General features: G+C 43.4%; 1 protein-coding gene across 4 annotated transcripts in view; it reads left to right on the forward strand.

Annotated features, from left to right (window-relative positions):
• Positions 1–19,311, forward strand: part of usp13 (ubiquitin specific peptidase 13) — a 33,684-nt gene that overhangs the window by 1,831 nt on the left and 12,542 nt on the right. For 3 of the 4 annotated variants that reach the window (XM_012924396.4, XM_012924399.4, XM_076880672.1), the window contains 14 exons: positions 325–450; positions 2,671–2,734; positions 3,873–3,994; positions 4,607–4,749; positions 5,677–5,861; positions 6,269–6,366; positions 7,202–7,392; positions 7,742–7,813; positions 9,264–9,369; positions 10,865–10,990; positions 15,829–15,982; positions 16,351–16,525; positions 16,647–16,735; positions 17,163–17,285. In XM_012924396.4, the coding sequence (XP_012779850.1) occupies positions 325–450; positions 2,671–2,734; positions 3,873–3,994; positions 4,607–4,749; positions 5,677–5,861; positions 6,269–6,366; positions 7,202–7,392; positions 7,742–7,813; positions 9,264–9,369; positions 10,865–10,990; positions 15,829–15,982; positions 16,351–16,525; positions 16,647–16,735; positions 17,163–17,285 (1,774 nt within the window). The remainder of the gene's footprint in view (positions 1–324; positions 451–2,670; positions 2,735–3,872; positions 3,995–4,606; positions 4,750–5,676; positions 5,862–6,268; positions 6,367–7,201; positions 7,393–7,741; positions 7,814–9,263; positions 9,370–10,864; positions 10,991–15,828; positions 15,983–16,350; positions 16,526–16,646; positions 16,736–17,162; positions 17,286–19,311) is intronic. The other variant, XM_012924400.4, reaches the window with a different exon arrangement.

The following is a 19,311-nucleotide window of genomic DNA, read 5'->3' on the forward strand; positions in this document are numbered from 1 at the left end:
ACAATAATCAATTACTTTCCTTGGCTTAAATGACCTGTCAGAGGAGGCATTTGCATTAAAACTAATGCTTGTCAGCAGCACAAATGCTGAAAGGTGGAAAGTTTTTGGTGCAAATAATAATTCTTTGAGCGAGAAAGAGTTTGGAAAGTGTCAGAATCACATCTCTGTGTTTGATGTTACCGTGATGAGTTTGGCAAACTGGGCAAAATAGAAGATCCTGAAATTGTTCCCACGGTAAGAAATATTTCAAATGTGCTCATAGTGTGCCAGTTGTTGTTGTGCCAGTTGTGCTTTCTCATTGTTATTGTTTGTTTTGCTCCGCAGGAGTCTGAGGGAGGCCTGTATGTGTGTATGAACACATTCCTGGGCTTCGGTCGAGAACATGTGGAGCGACATTATCGCAAAACAGGACAGAGCGTTTACATGCACCTCAAACGGCACGTCAAAGAGGTGCGTCTTCCACCTGCTCCATGTGCTTTGTCGGGCGTTGATTGTAAATACAGACTAAAGTAGAATTCAGAGCACAGAAATCATCTTTGTTTCTAAAGTGCTTTTCAAATCCTGTTTATAGAGCACGTTTGAATCCGTAGCACATAAAGGTAATTCATTTAATAGAATTTAACAGAGTCGAACAGAAAAGCTAAAAAAACAACTCCTGAGTAAAACCAGTGATGTGTGGAATATTGATTCATATATTTAAATGATGATTGTTAACACATAAGACCAAATTAAATCCAGATTTCTTGCGCACAAAAATAATCACAACGTGTCAAGTTGTAAAAGCGTTTTATCGCAGATGTAAACTGAGAGAAATGTTTATGAAAAAAGTGTCTGGAGAGCGAGTAGGCCAGGTGCTTGAGTTTTGGGAGAGGAACGTCATCCCGGCCCTGTCTGATGCAGCCTCCCAGTTGCTCCACGGTCCTACATCTGCTCGGTCATATTGTTCATTTCAATAAGTGTTTCCAGTTGGTGAAGCTGGACTGCAGGCAGGTAGGCCAGTTCAGGACACAGACTCTCCTCCCACAGAGGCTGATGCAGCATAATAGATGCAAGTTAGCATCGTCTTGGTAAATGTATTTGTATAGCGCTTTTCTAGTCCCTAAGGACCCCAAAGCACCTTACACTACATCCAGTCATCCACCCATTCACACACACATTCACACACTGGTGATGGCAGCTACATTGTAGCCACAGCCACCCTGGGGCGCACTGACAGAGGCGAGGCTGCCGGACACTGGCGCCACCAGTAGGCAACGGGTGAAGTGTCTCGCCCAAGGACACAACGACCGAGACTGTCCAAGCCGGGGCTCGAACCGGCAACTGTCCGATTACAAGGCGAACTCCCAACTCTTGAGCCACGATCGCCCGCTGGGCCCCTATGGGTTCATTTGCAAATCATTACACCCCCCCCCTGTTTGTGTGTAACACTTGATGTTTTCAGGCCTGTTTCTCACCTCTAACTTTCCTCACTGAACGTTTTTCTAGTTTTTGTGTGTTTGGAAAATTCCAAGAGTTAACTTGGTAATTTGCTACTAATTATGTGGAAAGTTGAGGATTTCTTTAACTTGTAATAAAGAGATTAAAATCTATTTTTCTTAGTTTGCTGAACACGCCGTTAAAACCCACAATTCATCAAGCTGTGATGTTTTTAAGATTGGACCAGTGAGGTGTGCTTCAGTAAAACATGAGTAAAAACAATTTTCCAATTGGAAAGCAACAATAAGACGAGCATTACAAAAGTGAAACGACTGAACCCATTTATATCACAACAGAATTTATTACTGTAGAGTTTTATTACAATTAATGATGTTTTGTCCAAAGACTGTAACGTTACGCTTTTGTTGAGACTGAGCCACAGAGCTGCTGAGTCATTTAAGGGAACAGTCTTTGCAAAAGTATCACATCTGAACCAAAACATGCTTCACTTTTGTCTTTCTATGAAAACTGGATGGTGACCGACAAAGATCAGAGCTGCTGCCTCTAATTGGCTTCTGCTCTGCTTTGTAGAGAACTGCTATTTCAATGCCTGGATCTGTCCACAAACAGCTGCTCACATTCTGCAGGCTCCTGTGTCTGCTGGGTTTTTTCCCATGGGTCCACTCGGTCTCAAGCGTGTCAGCATTCTCCGTCTTTCTGCCCTGTTTACCCACCGAGAGAGGCTCATTCAGGCCAACCTGATCAAACTGAAAGGAAACCAGTTGGTGGCGCTGTGGAGTTGTGCTGCCAACTGATGATTCTGCAGATTCACGGTCCTAAGCCATTCAATAACTGTGTCAAAGCTAAAATATGTTAATGTTACTATTCTTTGTTTTTGTGTTCATGCTGCCTTTTTGATCGCACTTGACGACATTCAATGAAGAGACAATTGCAGCAGAGGCAGAAAAAGACCATGACACACACTACAGGCAAAGACAGGCCCACACATGATGTAAACAGTATCTGTCGTACTGAAGCACTTTATTAATCATCCTGTATGTTGACCCTGCCATGGTCGGGGTTTTCCGCTTGCCTTGTAAACTGACCCGGCACCTGGAACGTCCAGCATCTATTCCTAACAAAATGACAACTATCTGGATTGGCTTTAGCACGGCATAAAAATGTGTTTTTTCAAGTAATTCTGGATGTCTGTGCAGGGTGCTGAAAGGTGTTTAAATGTGATGTTTCCTACAGAAAGCCACCGGAGCTGCTGGAGGCGGCGCCATCCCCAGAAGAAGAAATGGAAAAGTGTTTCTAGGTAAGACCGAGGCAGTGGTGCAAGTAGAGTTTACAGCCTTATGAATATAAGTAAAAGCATTCAGGGTTTTACTTCACTGGTACAAGAAACTCACTAAATGCTCCTTTCCTCACCACGAGACCTATCGTCAGAACTTAAATGTACCAGAGTAACGACGATCATGTTTACGGATTTTGTAGCATGAGAACAGGAAAATGAGTAATCAACTGTTTATACTCCAGCAGAGGCAGGATTAAAGCACTAAATCATACCTGAACAGTAAATCTCGTTGATTGGTGTTTGCAAAAGTGCAGCTCCAGAAGTAATTTACTGTTTTGGTGGTTTAATGTTAATGTGGTCAGAAACGCATCTCCTGCTCTGTCGTGACCCTCCAGCCGCCCCCTCTTGCCAGCCTTTACCCAAAGCGTCAGATATTCCTCATGATGTGTCCCCTCCTCTTCTTCCTCCGCTTCATCTTGTTCTCTAAATATAGCTCATTTATTTGTAAATGTGGTTGGTAACTGTTCTAAATCAAATCCTGGCCCGCTCCCCTTCATCTCCGCCTCTTTGGGGGTGCGGAGAGGGAGAGTCGCCGGCCTCTCAGCTGCCACCGCCTGTCAACCTCCCGTCCAGGCTGCTGACACGCTTCTGCTGCAGCTATGACGCTGCGCCCAGAGGACCAGGTGACTCTGCCTCCTTCCTGACGGAGGAATTCCTTCCACTCCATGAAGGGTAGATTAGATCAGCCCTCCAGCCATTACCTGCCTCTTCCTGAGGACTCCTTCTTTGGAGCAGTTCTTCCTGTTATCCTTTTAAGATCTTGAAGTGACAGCGGTTATGTACGTATCCGCCATAATCCCCACGTTGGTCCAGTGATCTAATTAAGGCGCTAGCTGCTGACGTCGCATGCAATCAGTAGGCATAACAGCATTGTCAGGGTTAACCTATGATCCTGTTTCCCACTGAGTCATTATGCACGTTTAGGCTGCAGTGGAAAACAAATGCTCTGTATGGAGGGTGATCAAAACCCGCTCCTTAGAAATCCGCTACTGACTAAAGGAACAAATCATCATCTCAAATTCAAGCAGAAAAGAACATCAAGTAAAGATATTTCAGAACAAACTCAGTGGCAGCTGACTGTTTGCTTCCTCCCTGAAAGATTTAGAGCTGAACCGTGATTTTAACGGGGAGGACTATGAATACGAGGATGAGGCCAAGCTCGTCATTTTTCCAGACCACTTCGAGATCCCCTTACCAAATATTGAGGAGTTGCCCGCTCTGGTCAGTGAGTCGGTGTTACCGTTACAGTGCACGCTGATGGTTCCCTGAGTGGCCACCCCGTCTGTCTTGTAGAGCCACCATTTGGTCTCAATCCATATGTTTTACATTCAAGGTTCAAAAACATCTGTGAAAATTCAAAAACGAACTTCATTATAGAGGATTGGTGGGTGACCTGTGAGATGTACACCTTTGCAAACATTTCGGGGAACCATGTGGTGCACCTGTATGTGCCTTGTTTTCTGTGTTTACTGCTTGCATGGAGCACAGAAGAGACTTTTCACACATTTATTCGTTAGTTTGGCTTTTAGAGCTTGGCTTTGGCACGACCTCGACGTCTGTTTTATTATTTAATGCATGTGCGATTTCATGTTGCCGCGGTGGAAAATATTTAATTGTACAGTGTAATAAAAGAGCAGGTGTGTTTTGCTGCTGGATTTTTCTTAACTCTTTCGGTGTTGAATCAGTCATGTGACGTGGCACACACTTCCTTTTTTTTGCACAAATCTTGCATGACCTCTTTGGCTCTTTTCTGTGGTTCTGAGCTTTTATGTTCAGTTGTAAGAAAATAATTGCTGAAATAAAATACTGACCGCTGACTCTGCTGACGTCCAGGTGACCATCGCCTGTGATGCAGTACTCAATGCACCATCAGCTTACAAGAAACAGGAGCCTGAGTCCTGGGAGGAGGAGATCCAGGTGTCTCGGCATGCCAGAAGCCTCAGACAGCTGGATAACGGGGTCAGGATCCCACCCAGGTCGGAGTGAAGTCTGTGTTATTCCCTGTATGCTGTCAATACAAATAACGGCAGTAAGAAACAACAGCTCTATATAGCACCATGATCACTTTGACCTTCAGATCAATGTACTGACTTTGAAGAGGTCAGAGGTCAAATCTGACACGTACTTTGTGTATGTCAACAATAATCACGACACCACAGAATTCTGGTTTCAAAGTTACGGTTTTTGTCCGTTTTTGACCACGAAGCCATTAAGTTGACTTTGAAGGCATCTCTGGATAGAAGTCCAGTTTATTCAGGTTATTGTGTTTGCAAACAGAATGATGGCACGCACACACTACAAAAACCTCGTTAGTGAAGCCAAAACGAAATGTGAACCATATTTCACATTTGACACTTCATTGATCAAAGTAATCTTTGGTTTCCACCTATTAAAGGCTTTGCTGCGTACTTTATTATACGTGTCTGAATAGGCATGGATGTAAACGTCTATGTTTTTAATGATTCTATATAAGGAAAGTCTTGTATTTGTAGTCTTTGTTTCTGTTGCTTTGATAACTAAAGAACAGGAGAGAACCTGTAAATCCGACGACTTTCACCCCTGTTGTTGAGGAAAATGCAATGTTGCAGTAAAAGTCTAAGTGGCTCGGATGGAAAAGCTGCTTGAAGATGTTTCACCTCTCATCCGAGAAGCTTCTTCATTCTAGGGTCAAATGGTGGAGAGTCCCAGATTGACTGTTTTGACCTTAGAACTCAGATGAGAGGTGAAACGTCTTGAAGCAGCTTAAAGGAGTCCAGACGCTTCTCCATCTGAGCTCCTTAGACTGCTGTGACCTGGATGACTGAGAAGCTTCACAGACATTTTGCAGTCAAAAGTGAGGCTTGGCACGACTGAGTGATTAAAAATGGCACATCAACAACACGAGTCTGTTTTGTTGTCTGCAGTGGCTGGAAGTGTCAGAAGTGTGAGATGAGAGAGAACCTGTGGCTGAACCTGACAGACGGAGCGGTGCTCTGTGGGAAGTGGTTCTTTGATGGGAGCGGTGGTAACGGCCATGCGCTGGAGCACTACAGAGAGACCAACTACCCTCTGGCTGTCAAACTGGACACCATCACCCCCGATGGAGCAGGTCTGGGACTCTTGATATCATCACGAGAGCCGTTCCACGAATCCAGAATTTCATTTATTTCACGTTGTCAGTGATCCTTCCTTTACATTTGTTTTGATCTTTAATGCAAAGAAAACTACAGAAAACTTGTAGTTTAGATCAAATTTATGGTAGTGTTTAAAACACAATAATATGTAGTTAAACTCGCTTCGTTTTTAAAAATTTGACATAATGTGTAGCATCGTGTAGCTATAATAATAATTTCACCTACCGACTGTCCGATCAAAGTTTTGTTCCTGAAGCTCACACAGTGACTCTTGGAAATACAAAGCAAGATCTCATCCATCTGTAGTTCATTTCTAAAGCGAGTAAGTTACCATCCCAACAATGAATCTTGTTGTAGTGATTAACTGCTCTTTAAATTTCAGACATCTATTCGTTTGAGGAAGAAGAAGCTGTGTTGGACCCGCACGTATCAGAGCACCTGTCACATTTTGGAATAGACATGCTACAGATGCAGAAAGGAGTAAGTTAGCTGCTTTGAGCCTAAAACATCTAAAACACATCAAAGAAATCAGTAATAATCAGTCAATTATCAAATCAATAACAAACGCACACCACGCTTCACTGCTGCAGCTACACACTGAACATTTTCATTGGAGTTTTACAAACATTTGTTACATTTCTTTACGTGAAATAAAGAAAACTTTGAAGAGATGTAGCGCTGTTAAATTCACTGAGAGGTTTATGACACAGCTGCCCTAAATCACTGCTATTTAAATGTAGTAATTGGTGTTTCTGTAATGGTTAATGCTATGGAAGAGGACTCCAGTGGCCCTAATCCTCTCCCATATTAATCTGTATGAGTGAAGCACACTATTATTTTTGATTAAAATGCCAAATTACACAAATTGACTTGCATTCCTACAGTGGTTGAATATTATGCTTGATTGATTTGAAGTTTTTGAAAGAGCTGTAAATATTTATGTTTTCTTGTTTGTATGTCAGATGCTCCAATAAATTTGATGAACACTGTATTTAAATCGTGCCAATAGGTGTCAGTCCCAAAAACATCAGTCTGGGGTTTTTGGGGATATTTCAATCAAAACAATCCACATTTAAAAGAACAACATCTCAGAGTTTAGTTTAGTACATGAATAAAAAGTGTAGGACTGATTTGGATTGACCTGCCTGGATTCTCCAACGCTGTTTTTGGTCTAACCAGGCGTTTTTCATGTGGGGTGGAGTTTAAAAACCATAATAGACTTTCCAGTCAAATTCTCTCCAGCTTTGAGAACCAGATGAAGACTCTGTTTCTCCCAAAAGGTGTTTCTAATATAGCTTCCCTTTTCCCCCTTCAGACAGAAAACGGGCACCACACAGACAATAAACCCCGGCCGCGAGTCAGCGAGTGGGAGGTGATCCAAGAGTCGGGCATGAAGCTGAAGGAGGTGTATGGCTCTGGTTATACAGGCATCAAAAATCTGGGAAGCAGCTGCTACCTTAGTACGGTCATGCAGGTCCTCTTCAGCATCCCAGACTTCCAAAGGATGTGAGTAATATCTCGTATGTCAGATGTTATTGATTCTGTACTGGTTTCACAGAAAGACTGCTTTTCTTTAGAGCCAGTTTAAAAATGAGGTCTTGTTACCACAGAAGAATCTGAAATACTTTTTCAGTTTTTATTAACAATCAAAGCTGTTTTTTATCAAGTGTTTAAAGTGTAAATTTGTTGTTCAAAATAATTTACAAATATTTATTCATGTCAGTCGACAGAGGACATAAAAAAAAATCTTTTGAGCAATATTTAAAACTGTTACTTTACAGTTAATGTTCCTGAGGGTCCATCATCCCGTATGCTCCTCTGTAGGTCAGAGTGTGACTCATGCTTTGCTCTCCAGGTATGTGGGTAATCTTCAGAGGATATTTGACTACTCACCGCTCGACCCCACCCAGGACTTTGCAACTCAAATGTAAGTGACTGCAGTGTCACGTTATGCAGTGTGGAACTGCACAAACAGGAGAGGGTGTTTTTCTAGCTGCTCAGGACTGGAATATTTTGTTAATTATAACATAATTAACACGATGTGTCGTTTTCTAATAGAACCAAATCTTGCCAATGAATTTTGATGCTAGTTGTAAAATCTGTTTGACTTTGTCACATAAGCCAGTATGTTGCAAGAGGCCAGTCAGATGCTGTGGGTGTGATGAATGGGAAGCAGATTCTTAGCCAGGAAGGCGATAGATATCAGCTGTGTATTTCATGCTGTGAGGCACGCAGCCAGATAAAAACACGTTTATATCTGTCACTGTTAGAGCTTGTCAGCGAGAAATGGGTCATAGGAAAGTAAACCGTTTATTTGTATAATGGCGCTCTCTTAAAGTTGGATTATTCTGAAGACAATTATGTTGTAAACAGGTACTTAATAGAAACGCTACGTGTGAATAAAGGTCAAGGTGCTGAAGGACAAACAGGAAAGTCTTTCATGATACACATGACGCATTCGGGGGGCGGGGATTGGAGCTGAGGTTCTGCCACCAAATATTTAAGTTCATTAAATTAGCATGTTGCTAAAGGTCGTGTAATCATTTGAAGAGGCTCTCCTCCAGATCTTTGCAGTAGTTGCGGTGCTGCGTGCCTCACTAAGTTAAGCAGGTGACCTGTAAGCTGTAAGGCTAACACAGGGCCGGGTTTACGCCACTTATCACACATTTATGGACTCATGCACCGTCTGGCACAAACTGTTTTAGCTCCTCTTGAAGCAAACGTCCGTCTGATTGGCTGCTCTGCATAAACACAAGGTTTGAACAGCAGGTGGGTGGAGCTACTGTCCTCGCAGCTATAGCTGTGTGCCTGTTATTACTGAATATCGGACGTCTGCTTTTGATCCAAGAGTGGAAAAACGCCCATGAAAACACGCCTGGATCGGGATAACTGTTACATGACCTCACTGTTTAATAAGAACATCAGTGTAATAGTGTATATATGACAGGGAAACAAATGAAGCAGACTAGGTCCCCTTGCTTGCTCCTTTTCACTTTTAATAAATATGAAGTAGTATACAGTCGATGAAAACTGTCATCAGCCTTGAATGAATCTAAATGACTGTATTTCTCCTAATTGTCTCTCTGGAGTACCACTGCACAGACGTATTTATAAGACAAGAAACAACCACAAAGAGCTGCAAAGAGGCGCCACAGCCAGTCCAATAACAAAACAGGCACTTAGGACTACAGCCTGCTTTAGTTTAAACTCAGGATTATCACGAGCTGGCCTCCAAGTGCCCTGTCTGAAGGTTTTGTAGTGTCTTTTTCCTTGACATCTGTGCACACTTCCTTCAGGGTGTGCCATCTAAAAAATAACCCCAGCAAGACTAAAATAAGACTCTACTTTATGCTTATGTGTGTGTTTTTGTGTGGCAGGGCTAAACTGGGACATGGACTGCTTTCAGGCCAGTACTCCAAACCGCCCATGAAATCTGAGCTCATTGAACAGGTGATGAAAGAAGAATACAAGGTGTTAAACTGGGTATGTCCAGCTTCCAAACTGGGTCCATAAGCAACAGAAGCATGCGAATAATCCTAACATTCAGATTTAGCCGCTCAGTTTGATTTAACGTTTGGTTTTTCATAGTAACGTAACAGAGTTGTTTTTTAAGGAGTGTAGTTGAGTTTATATATGTTTAAAGTCGCTTCTCTCCTCCTCCTGCTGTTTTCATTTGGTCTACAAACTGTTGACAGCAGTTTGAGCTGCTCGACTTCAACAGCTCCATTAATATTTTGTGTTCTGCCTTTTAGTTCCTCACATCACAGCTTTATGCTGCTACATGGGTAAAATGTGCTACTGTTTAATTTATATGAATATTTACGTGTTTGTTTGTCATTTGAAACTGTTGCCTTTTCGGAGTCGTAGTACACATCTGCCACAAAATTACAGGACAGCCATAAAGGGTTATTTCTGTAAGCCCTGGGCTTCTTCCATAAGCTTCACCAGCCACCAGGCCGAGCTGTGAGCTTCCTGCATGTGTGATGGGGAATCGTGGTTGGACATATATTGACAGCTGGGGAGATGTGGGGGGAGAGCTTGTATTATGTCAGTGTGACCCAGCACAATCACAGAGTCTCATCAAATTGTTTCCTTAATGCTGGTACACGTTCTCGTGATGGAGGTTGGTGGTTTTACGTGTTAAAGACTATTACTTTTGTTTGATTGCAGAGAAAAAATATAGATTGGATGGCAGCAACATATTTAAACGTCTGCTTATTTTATAGTAACTGCTGGTTTATGCTTTTTCACACTTTAACTTCTGTTTAACCAAAGTAAATGTAGATATGTGTGAAGGAGCCAGGTTAAATGTTTTTGCTGCATCTTTGTGAAAGCACATTTTTATATGTATGGCAGCAACAAAGTTTTAGTCACAAGCTGCAAGTATCAACAGTGATGGCGAGCATTGGAAAAGATGCTTTTTACCTGAGCATTGTGATGCAGACGTCTGTATTTCTTGTTGTGACAGCTAGCTTAAAGTTTGAGTTTTTTAACAAAGAAGGTGGCGATGCCAGTGCAAAGAACCCACCGCAGACCCGATGGTGTTGTCGTTAACATGCTTTTCAGCATACTTGGTTGCTGTTCACACACTCAGTCAGCTGCAGCTCATAGCCCAACTCGCATTGACATCAACAACCCAGGACCCAGTCAGATTTTTAAGCCGGCAAGACGTGATTGCAGATGGCGTGCAGGTGTGTCCATCACCCCTGCAGCAGCACCGCAGACCGTGCCCCCACAGCAGCGAGTTTTTGAAGTATCTGTGTTACTTTGTAGCATCATATTTTAGCACATATATTATTGTCACGTTAGACAAACATGTTGATTAGCCTGACATCACACATTCCTTCCAACATCTATAATTCCCACTCTCGGTCAGCTGTCTCTTGTGTTATATGGTCCTCTGAAAAGGCCGAGTATTTACGCGTAGTCAGATTATGTGAGACATCTTTTTATATGTGTATATATATTTTAATTGCAGCACCAGCAGAAGGGCATCTCTGCTCGAATGTTGAAGGCTCTGGTCAGCAGGGGACACCCAGAGTTTTCCTCCAACAGACAACAAGATGCTCATGAATTCCTCCTGCACATGATCAACCTGGTGGAGGTGAGTGAAGCCGGGTGGAAAAATGTCTTCACATATCCACATGTACACTAATTACACACTTTATTAGACATCCCTTGTTGTGGCCATTTTTGTTGAATGTTTATAAAATGCAATCTGTATTCATTTTTGTTTTTTCTTTAAAGGTGTAAGAATATACTGACCTGGTTTTGTTATGTAAATTTGTAATTAATTTTATTGGAGAAGCTTTTGCAAAGTGATTGGTTTATTAGCTTATGGACCCTCTCATTAATCAAGAGATTAAGAGCACCCTGGATGGGTGTGGTAAAGAGGTTTTTTGTTTGCCAAATGTCAGATGGGAAGACGGGAGGGTTAGGAAATGATTTTTTGACCACTTTTGAAGTTGTTAAAGCAAATTAAGTTAACTTTCGTTTAATTTTAAGTTTTAAGAAGTTATTTGGCTGATTTTTGTTTATAATTTTCCACGAAATAAACGGCATATGATTTTTAAACAATGGAGTCAGAAGTGCGTTCTAAAACAAACCTCCCGTTGCCACCCACGGCCTTTTCTTGGACTTTTTTGGTGTTTGGAACGTAAAAGGCCGCGACATCCCTGTTCAACTGTCTTATAATGCAAATACTGTGTTCAAGTTCAAACTGGGCACCAGAATGGGAAAGAGGTGATTCCAGTGACTGTGAAAGTGACAGGCTGTGACTGCAGAGTTTGCTGAACTGCTGGGATTTCCCAACACGACCTTCTCTATGTTTGAAAAAGAGAAAATATCCAGTGAGTGCGAGTACGAGACGTCAGAGTCAGACTGAGGCTGGCAGCAATAACTCAAATAAACACTTGTTGGAATCAATGTATGCAAATGAGCACAAAGTTGATCTTAAACTGCTTTCAGTGACAACGCACTGCAGTTTGAAAGGCCTCCACAGTCACCAAATTTCAAACTACTAGAGCAAGTTTGGGTTGTGGTGGAAACGGGAGATTCGCATCATGGACGTGGAGTTGAATAAATCTGCAGCAATGTCGAACCAAAATCTCTGATCTTTGTTTCCAGCACCCTGTTGGCACAAAGAATTAGAGAAGTTAAGAAAACAAAGGGGGTCCAAATGGTATTAGCAAGGTGTATCTAATAAAGCGGCTGATGAATGTATAAATCTGGCAAACGACTTTTAGAAATGTGAATGTAAATACATCTGTGAATTCTATATTTGATGTAAGTGTTACAATGTTGCTCTGTAAAATTAAAAAACCCTGACGTCTGTCAGCGTGCCTCGCTGCGTCACAGAAAATCTTTAAAATGACGTAAAACATCCCACGTGACCGATGTGCTGTAAACTGCAGTTTTCTGTGACATTGTCACAGAGTGGGAGCTGTTGTGGGATATGGTGAGTGTGACACACGGGGACAGACAGTTTATTGGAGGAGGGGCCGTTTGTTTTCGACTAAACACAGCACGCCGTCTCCCTGGTTGGTACATAAACATGGGGTGTGCTGAAATGTCTGTCTCAAGCAGGATATCTATAGACCTCTGCTATCGCTTACACTGTGTGGCCAGATAATGCCTCCGATTCTGCCTCACCCAGGACGCATGCCCTGAGATAGTCTGCACATAAACAAAACATAACAACCAATCTCTCCTAACCTCTGTGGCTGCTGTTAAAAAAAATCATCTGTAGATATATTTCACACTAAATGTGATTAACATTTTTGTTTTTGTTTCCACACCTCCTTTGACCTACTAGTCAGTGTTTACATGCCAGTTTAGTTACCCATACATGGATAACCTGAATAACATCACCACCATCAGCAGCACGCCCAGCCTGTGCCATCCTACAAATATGGCTGAAGTGACATTATAACTCGTGTATTGCTGTAGCATCTTAGAATAGAAGGGCTGGGGTGCAGAGAGGCCTTGGCCTTGGCAAACGAGTGCTTTAATCACAGTGCCATCCTTCACCACAGTCTTCAAATAAACACTGCTTCAATCAGCCCTGCTGAGGATATGGAGCCTGTCAGTGATAATGATTCTTCCTAGTTTTCTAAAAAAGATGCAGCTCTCTCCATTGAGGCATTTGGTAAATTAAAGAGTCACATCAGTGTTTTGAATGGCTGTATTAAGAAATGTGGGTCAAACTGCAGTCACGCTTAAGTCTTGCCAGGAGAGTCTAGAGAGACCACGGCAAAGACAGTCGTTTCTGTGATTTATATATCCAGTCTCTATCCACCTCTTCCCCAGTTTATGTCATTGTCAAATAGAGCTGTTACATTTAACCGTATTTATAATTTGCTTAATATGCCAGCGCTCCCACCTCCGGCAGAGCTCAACAGCAATCTGAGGGAGACTCGGGACATTGAGTCTGACCATGTTCAGCACCTCCGTTGCACTGAGCTGCGGCTGCAAGGTGGTTGGTACCCGTCGTGGTGGTGTCCCCCGAACCAGACGTGAAGGGAACCATCAGACTGACGAAGGAGTCCTGTCAGGTTTGGTTAGCCTAGGACTTCGATGGCAGCTGATAGGTACCGATTGGCCAAGCGGAACATGGTTTGGGAGTGGCTGAAGCAAAAACTCGAGTGTGGGAGGAGTTCAGGGAGGAAAAAGACTTTCGGACTGCCTTGAAGAAACATGGAAAACCGTCAGGCGACTCGGAGGGTAAAGCAGTGCTCTACCTGCACTGTGTGTAGTGGAGCGCTGCTGGCTTCGACCGAGGACATTGTTGCACAGTGGATGGAACTCAGAGGACTTCCTTAGTCTTCCGCAGAGAAAGCAGAGTCTGGAGACGAGGGGGACAACTCGTCTTTTTCGGGGGGAGGTCACTGAAGTAGCTCCTTGGTGCCAGAGCCCCTGGTGTGGACGAGGTTCGCCCTGAGTTCCTGAAGGCTCTGGATGTTGTAGGGCGGGCTTGGTTGAAACGCCTCTGCAGTGCTGCGTGGAGATCAGGTGTGGTACCTCTGGATTGATAGACCGGAGTCGTGGTTCCCATCTTCAAGAAAGGGTGTGCTCCAACTGTAGGGGATCACAGTCCTCAGCCTCCCTGGGAAAGTCTATGCCAGGGTGCTGGAAAGGAAAATGTATCCGTTAGTCGAACCTCGGATATAGGAGGAACAATGCGGTTTTTGTCCTGGTCGTGGAACCAGGACCATGGACTTGGAGAAGACATTCGACTTTGTCCCTTGGTGTATCCAGTCGGAGGTGCTCAGGGAGTATGGGGTGTTTGGTTAATTGCAGAGCTTGGTCTGCATAGTCTCCAAATCTGAGGCCATGGTCCTCAGCTCGAAAAGGGTGAAGTGCCTACTCTAGGACAAGTTCCCAAGTGGAGGAGTATCTTGGGGTCTTGTTCATGAGTGAAAGGAGAAAGGGACAGGAGATTGACAGACGGATTGATGCTGTGGCTGCAGTGATGCAGACGCTGTACCAGTCCATCATGGCGAAGAGAGAGCTGAGTGTGAAAGCAATGCTCTCAATGTACTTGTTGTTCTACATCCCTACCCCTGTGGTCATGAGCTTTGGGTAGTGACCGAAATACAAGCAGCGGAAATGAGCTTTCTCTGAAGAGTGGCTGTCAATGGAAAATTGTATTTAGTAGTCAGTATAATCTTTTAGTGATATAAGTTTGCATATGGTAGAATACTGCATGTAGTTATTTGTATTAGGAAATATTTAACCATGTATGCTTAGAGGCATATAATTAATTGTGTAGTGACAGGATGTGTGATCTCTAACAGGCTGCAGGCTTGGTGTGCACTCCAGGAATGCACCCCCACGTCCTGGGAGCATGAGAGGTTGCACCTTGTTTTATTGTTTTATTGTTTTAACATAGCTATGTCTGTTTTAGTCTAAGTGCCTTTTTGCCTAGATGAACCGCTGGACTTCTTCACTGTGTTATCTAGGGTGAACCATCTAGGGTGAGGGGGAGATTACCCTCTTCTTAACCAAGGATGTACCTTTTGTGCTTTCATGTTATATGACCCTTTGATCAGCAGCACGCGCACACACACACACACACAGACACACACACACACACACACACACACACACACACACACACACACACACACACACACACACACACACACACACACACACACACACAAACGCTCACTGAAGTATAAATAAAGACCGGGGCAGTTTCTTAGTGCGAGTCTCAGTTTGGAGGCTGCCCTTGCTAGCAAGAAGTTCTGTGTGTTTCTCTTCTCTGAGTCTTTACTGAAGAAGTGTTTTAGAATATTTTCCCTAACAGTGGCTTAGAGATGGGGTGAGGAGTTTGGCCATCTTGGAGGAGCTCAGAGTAGAGCCGCTGCTCCTCCACATTGAAAGGAGCCGGTTGAGGTGTGCCGGGCCAAGAGGCAGGACACGCTGGAGAGATTATGTCTCTCGGCTGGCCTGGGAACGCCTTGGTGTTTCCCCGGAAAGGCTGGAGGTGGCTGGAGAGAGGCAGGTCGGGGCTTCTCTGCTTAGGCTGCTGCCCCTGCGACCCGGCCCCAGATAACCGAAACAAAATTAATGATGGATGGATGGGACTAATACTTTATGACAGTGGTGTCCAACTCCAGGCCTCGAGGGCCGGTGTCCTGCAGGTTTTAGATGTGTCCTTGATCCAACACAGCTGATTTAAACGGTTAATGACCTCCTCAACATGTCTTGATGTTCTCCAGATGCCTGGTAATGAACTAATCATTTGATTTAGGTGTGTTGACCCAGGGTGAGATCTAAAACCTGCAGGACACCGGCCCTCGAGGCCTGGACTCGGCCAAGCCTGCTTTAGGGATAATAAACTAAAGTCAGCCTGACACATAATCCAAATGTGGTCCGATTCTGTTATCGATGCTCATATTCAGCGTCTCTGAATCGTAAATCTTGGTGTTTCTGCAGAGGAACAGCGCAGGCTCAGAGAATCCAAGTGATGTGTTTCGCTTCCTGGTGGAGGAGCGAGTTCAGTGCTGCCAGACTCGTCGTGTCCGTTACACTCAGCGGGTTGACTACTGCATCCAGCTGCCCGCTCCATTTGAGGCCGCCAGCAATCGAGGTAACGGAGCCCCCACACGCTTACAATGCGAATGGAGGCCACGATTGCCTCTGGTCACTGCAGCAAGTGGGAGAATGAACTGGACCTGCTCTGAGAAGGGAATAATGTTCCCGGCTAAGAGCTGTTTTGTATGTAAGGTATAATTACACCTTCACAGCTTGATATAAAGTATTACGTGACAAATTGTATGTACTATTTAAATGTTGCCAAGATGAGAGTATTTGACTGAAACAGTGGAGTTTTAGTTAAAGCTCTGCAATGCTACACTTACAACAAATACATTGGCTTTTGCAGCTTTTGCAGCACCTTCAGTTCTGAGAATGCTGCAAATGAAAGTGACACATTTTTGTTGTTTTTTTCATTACCAGAGGAGCTACTTGCATATGAGGTCAAGCGTAAGGAAGCAGAAGAGAACATGCGTCCCCCTCCTGAACCAGTGAGAGCGCGGATCCCTTTCACTGCTTGTCTGCAGGCCTTCACAGAGCCGGAAAATGTTCCTGATTTCTGGAGCTCGGCACTGCAGGCCAAGTCAGCTGGAGTCAAGTAAGCAACGTCCACTTGTTCTCGGGCCAGAAATGACCAACGTACACCCCTTTTTAACCAGTATATTTAAACGAAAACCAGCTGGATTCATAAACTGAATTTTCAACACATTCTTTTACAGAACTTCCCGATTTGCCTCGTTCCCAGAGTATCTGGTGGTGCAGATTAAGAAATTCACATTTGGAGTTGATTGGGTGCCGAAAAAACTAGGTAACTAGTATCTCACACTTTAGTGACTGATCAGATTTATTGACCTTATATTTCCCTCCACCAGCATGTCTCAGTAAGTGCAATGCTATAAACCCCCAGCAGAGGGCACCATTAAACTGCAGTTCACAAGGCACAGCAGTGAATCTGTTGCCGGGTGGAGAAAACGTTTCACCTGCACTTTGAACACATGGTTATAAACGTTTATCTGTCATCCTGTCGGTGTCCGTAAAACGCTTTTGCTGTTTAGCTGGTAGTTGAAAATCAATCGGTGTGTTTAGCACCTTAAAATGTTCATAAAGTGTTCAGTTCATAAATGGGGAAAAAGGTCAGTTCACGCCTCACATATAGATCGTAAAAGTTGATCTGGGAGCTCACTGTTCTTACTGCTGGATTCTTCAGTTTGATACTTTTATATCTCGCTCTGCAGATGTGGTCATTGACGTTCCCGACTTCCTGGATCTGAACCGGCTCCGAGCCACGGGGCTGCAGGCAGGTGAAGAAGAGCTGCCGGACCTCATGCCTCCCATTGTTTTACCCGAAGACACCAGAGGTATGAAATAAAATGGAGGAGGGAGTTTTTAAGCCTATTTGAGTTTAACAATTTGCTCTTTTCTGTATTATTTTCTGTTTGATGTTGACAAATAAACATCCATATATTATAATATATGGCATCTATTAGATGCTGCTCCATTTTTCTCACCCAGAATTCAATGAGAAGGTTACAGGCTCTCATAAATTGCCTGCATTGGCCTACAGGGGTGTTAGCAGTCATGCATGAATTCTAGAAAAACAGTGTACCAGCACCCTTAATTACTCCGGGCGTTTTTGGCCCTTCATCTTTGATTTCACAGTCCCTTATTAATTTTAAAGGGCACTGTTTTCCCAGAGCGCGAAGCCTTTTGTTGTACTGTTTAGCCAAAAAAGCCAAGAATATTTCTTCACTCCATTTATGTGCTAGAAACACCTCAGTATATGAAACTTTGTGTTTACCCTATAACATAACACGTTGCTGCTTAAACCAGCTGCAGTGCCCCAGATCCTTTTTGGCAGGTCTCGGGTATTTTTGTGAATTAAATGGTCTGTGAAATTGTCTCTAATATAATATTCTGCTGAAAGCCACCCATATTCCCTCCTAAGGACACATTAAATGGAATCCCACAGGAAAGGCATGCTCAATCAATTACTGAAGAGTGTTTGTGTTCACAGTGTGGCTAAGCCTAATAGGTTCTAATGATTTCACCAGATCTCCTTGTAACGCACTTCCCTCAGCTCTGGGATTAAAGTACTGGAAGCTAGCGAGTTATAGCACTCAATAAAATATTGTCACTTTTTAAGAAACTTTTTTGCAGGCTTGGTAATATTTCAGCCGTTAAATCCATGCCACTTTAGCCCTTATTAAAAATAAAAAATCAACCCCACAAAGGCAGTGCCCTCCTTTTTGTTTGCCTTTCGTCTCTCTCTGCTCTGTGATTGCAGTTTCCTCCTCCTGTTGTAAAGTTCAGCTACATCGCTGTCTCTGTTAATATTTCAGCAGATGTGAAGTACAGAGAGTCCTATAATGTTTCAGGCTGTGAGCACATTTGGGGGTGGGCTCGAGCAGAGACGGTAACATCTGAGAGCAGCCTTTGCTGTGCTTCACACATCCATAAACTTGGATCTTTCTTTGGTTTCGTCTGCTGCATCTTAGCACATGAATACACAATAGAAAAACTTTGCACTCGCTTGTCTTAGTGTGCCTAAATATTTTAGGACTGAACATGGTGTGCTGTACTGTCGGTGTCAAACAATCTGAGTGGAGTATCTGCACATTAGAGCATCATTGTTTTGGTTTGCTTAGACCCTGTTACGGCTTGGCGTCCTGTACAGATATCTTTGAGGGCCACAGACACACACATGCTTTTATTTGCAGCAAATCTGCACGTCGCTCTGAGCTTCTATTTCAGGAGGTTAACAACAGCGTTGCCTCTGTAAATCGTGCAGCTAAAGCTGTGAAATGAAAACAGGTCAGAGGAGACAACACGCTGCATTCAATGGCCTTTCAGATTTATTTATTTCACATTCATATGATGAGTTTTGCTGGTTGTAAATGAACCGCTGGCCCGTTCCTCCCCTGCTGGAATTCGCAGTGATTCATCGTTGGTCGCACTTCTATCTCCAAAAGGCTTCAGTGATTCTTATTGATTTCATAGCAGCACACAAATGTGTTTTCCTGTACGCTGCTTGAAGCACATTATTTCTCATTGGTCTGTTTCTATTCACTCAATTATTCCAGGCCATTCAGAAAATGGAAAGTGAATTGTTTTCTTTTGCTTCCACTTTTCTTTTGGTTAAAAAATACAAAATTAACAATCACAAACTGCACACGATGTATTGAAACTGGTTCAGCTTTGTTCCTTCCCTGTTTTGGTTACTCACATTATCCATTTAAACCTATTAAAGCAAACCTGCGATTTAAAAGAAACCATGGAAGATGGCTACTCCAGCTGCATTCACTGGGTCAGTATTTCCTTTCAGTTAATATAGCAAACTGGATAAAACCCAGCAGCCGTCCGAGGGGCTGTAACTGAGGCCATGAG

Source organism: Maylandia zebra, linkage group LG23 (assembly GCF_041146795.1).
Source record: "Maylandia zebra isolate NMK-2024a linkage group LG23, Mzebra_GT3a, whole genome shotgun sequence".
Lineage (NCBI taxonomy): Eukaryota > Metazoa > Chordata > Actinopteri > Cichliformes > Cichlidae > Maylandia > Maylandia zebra.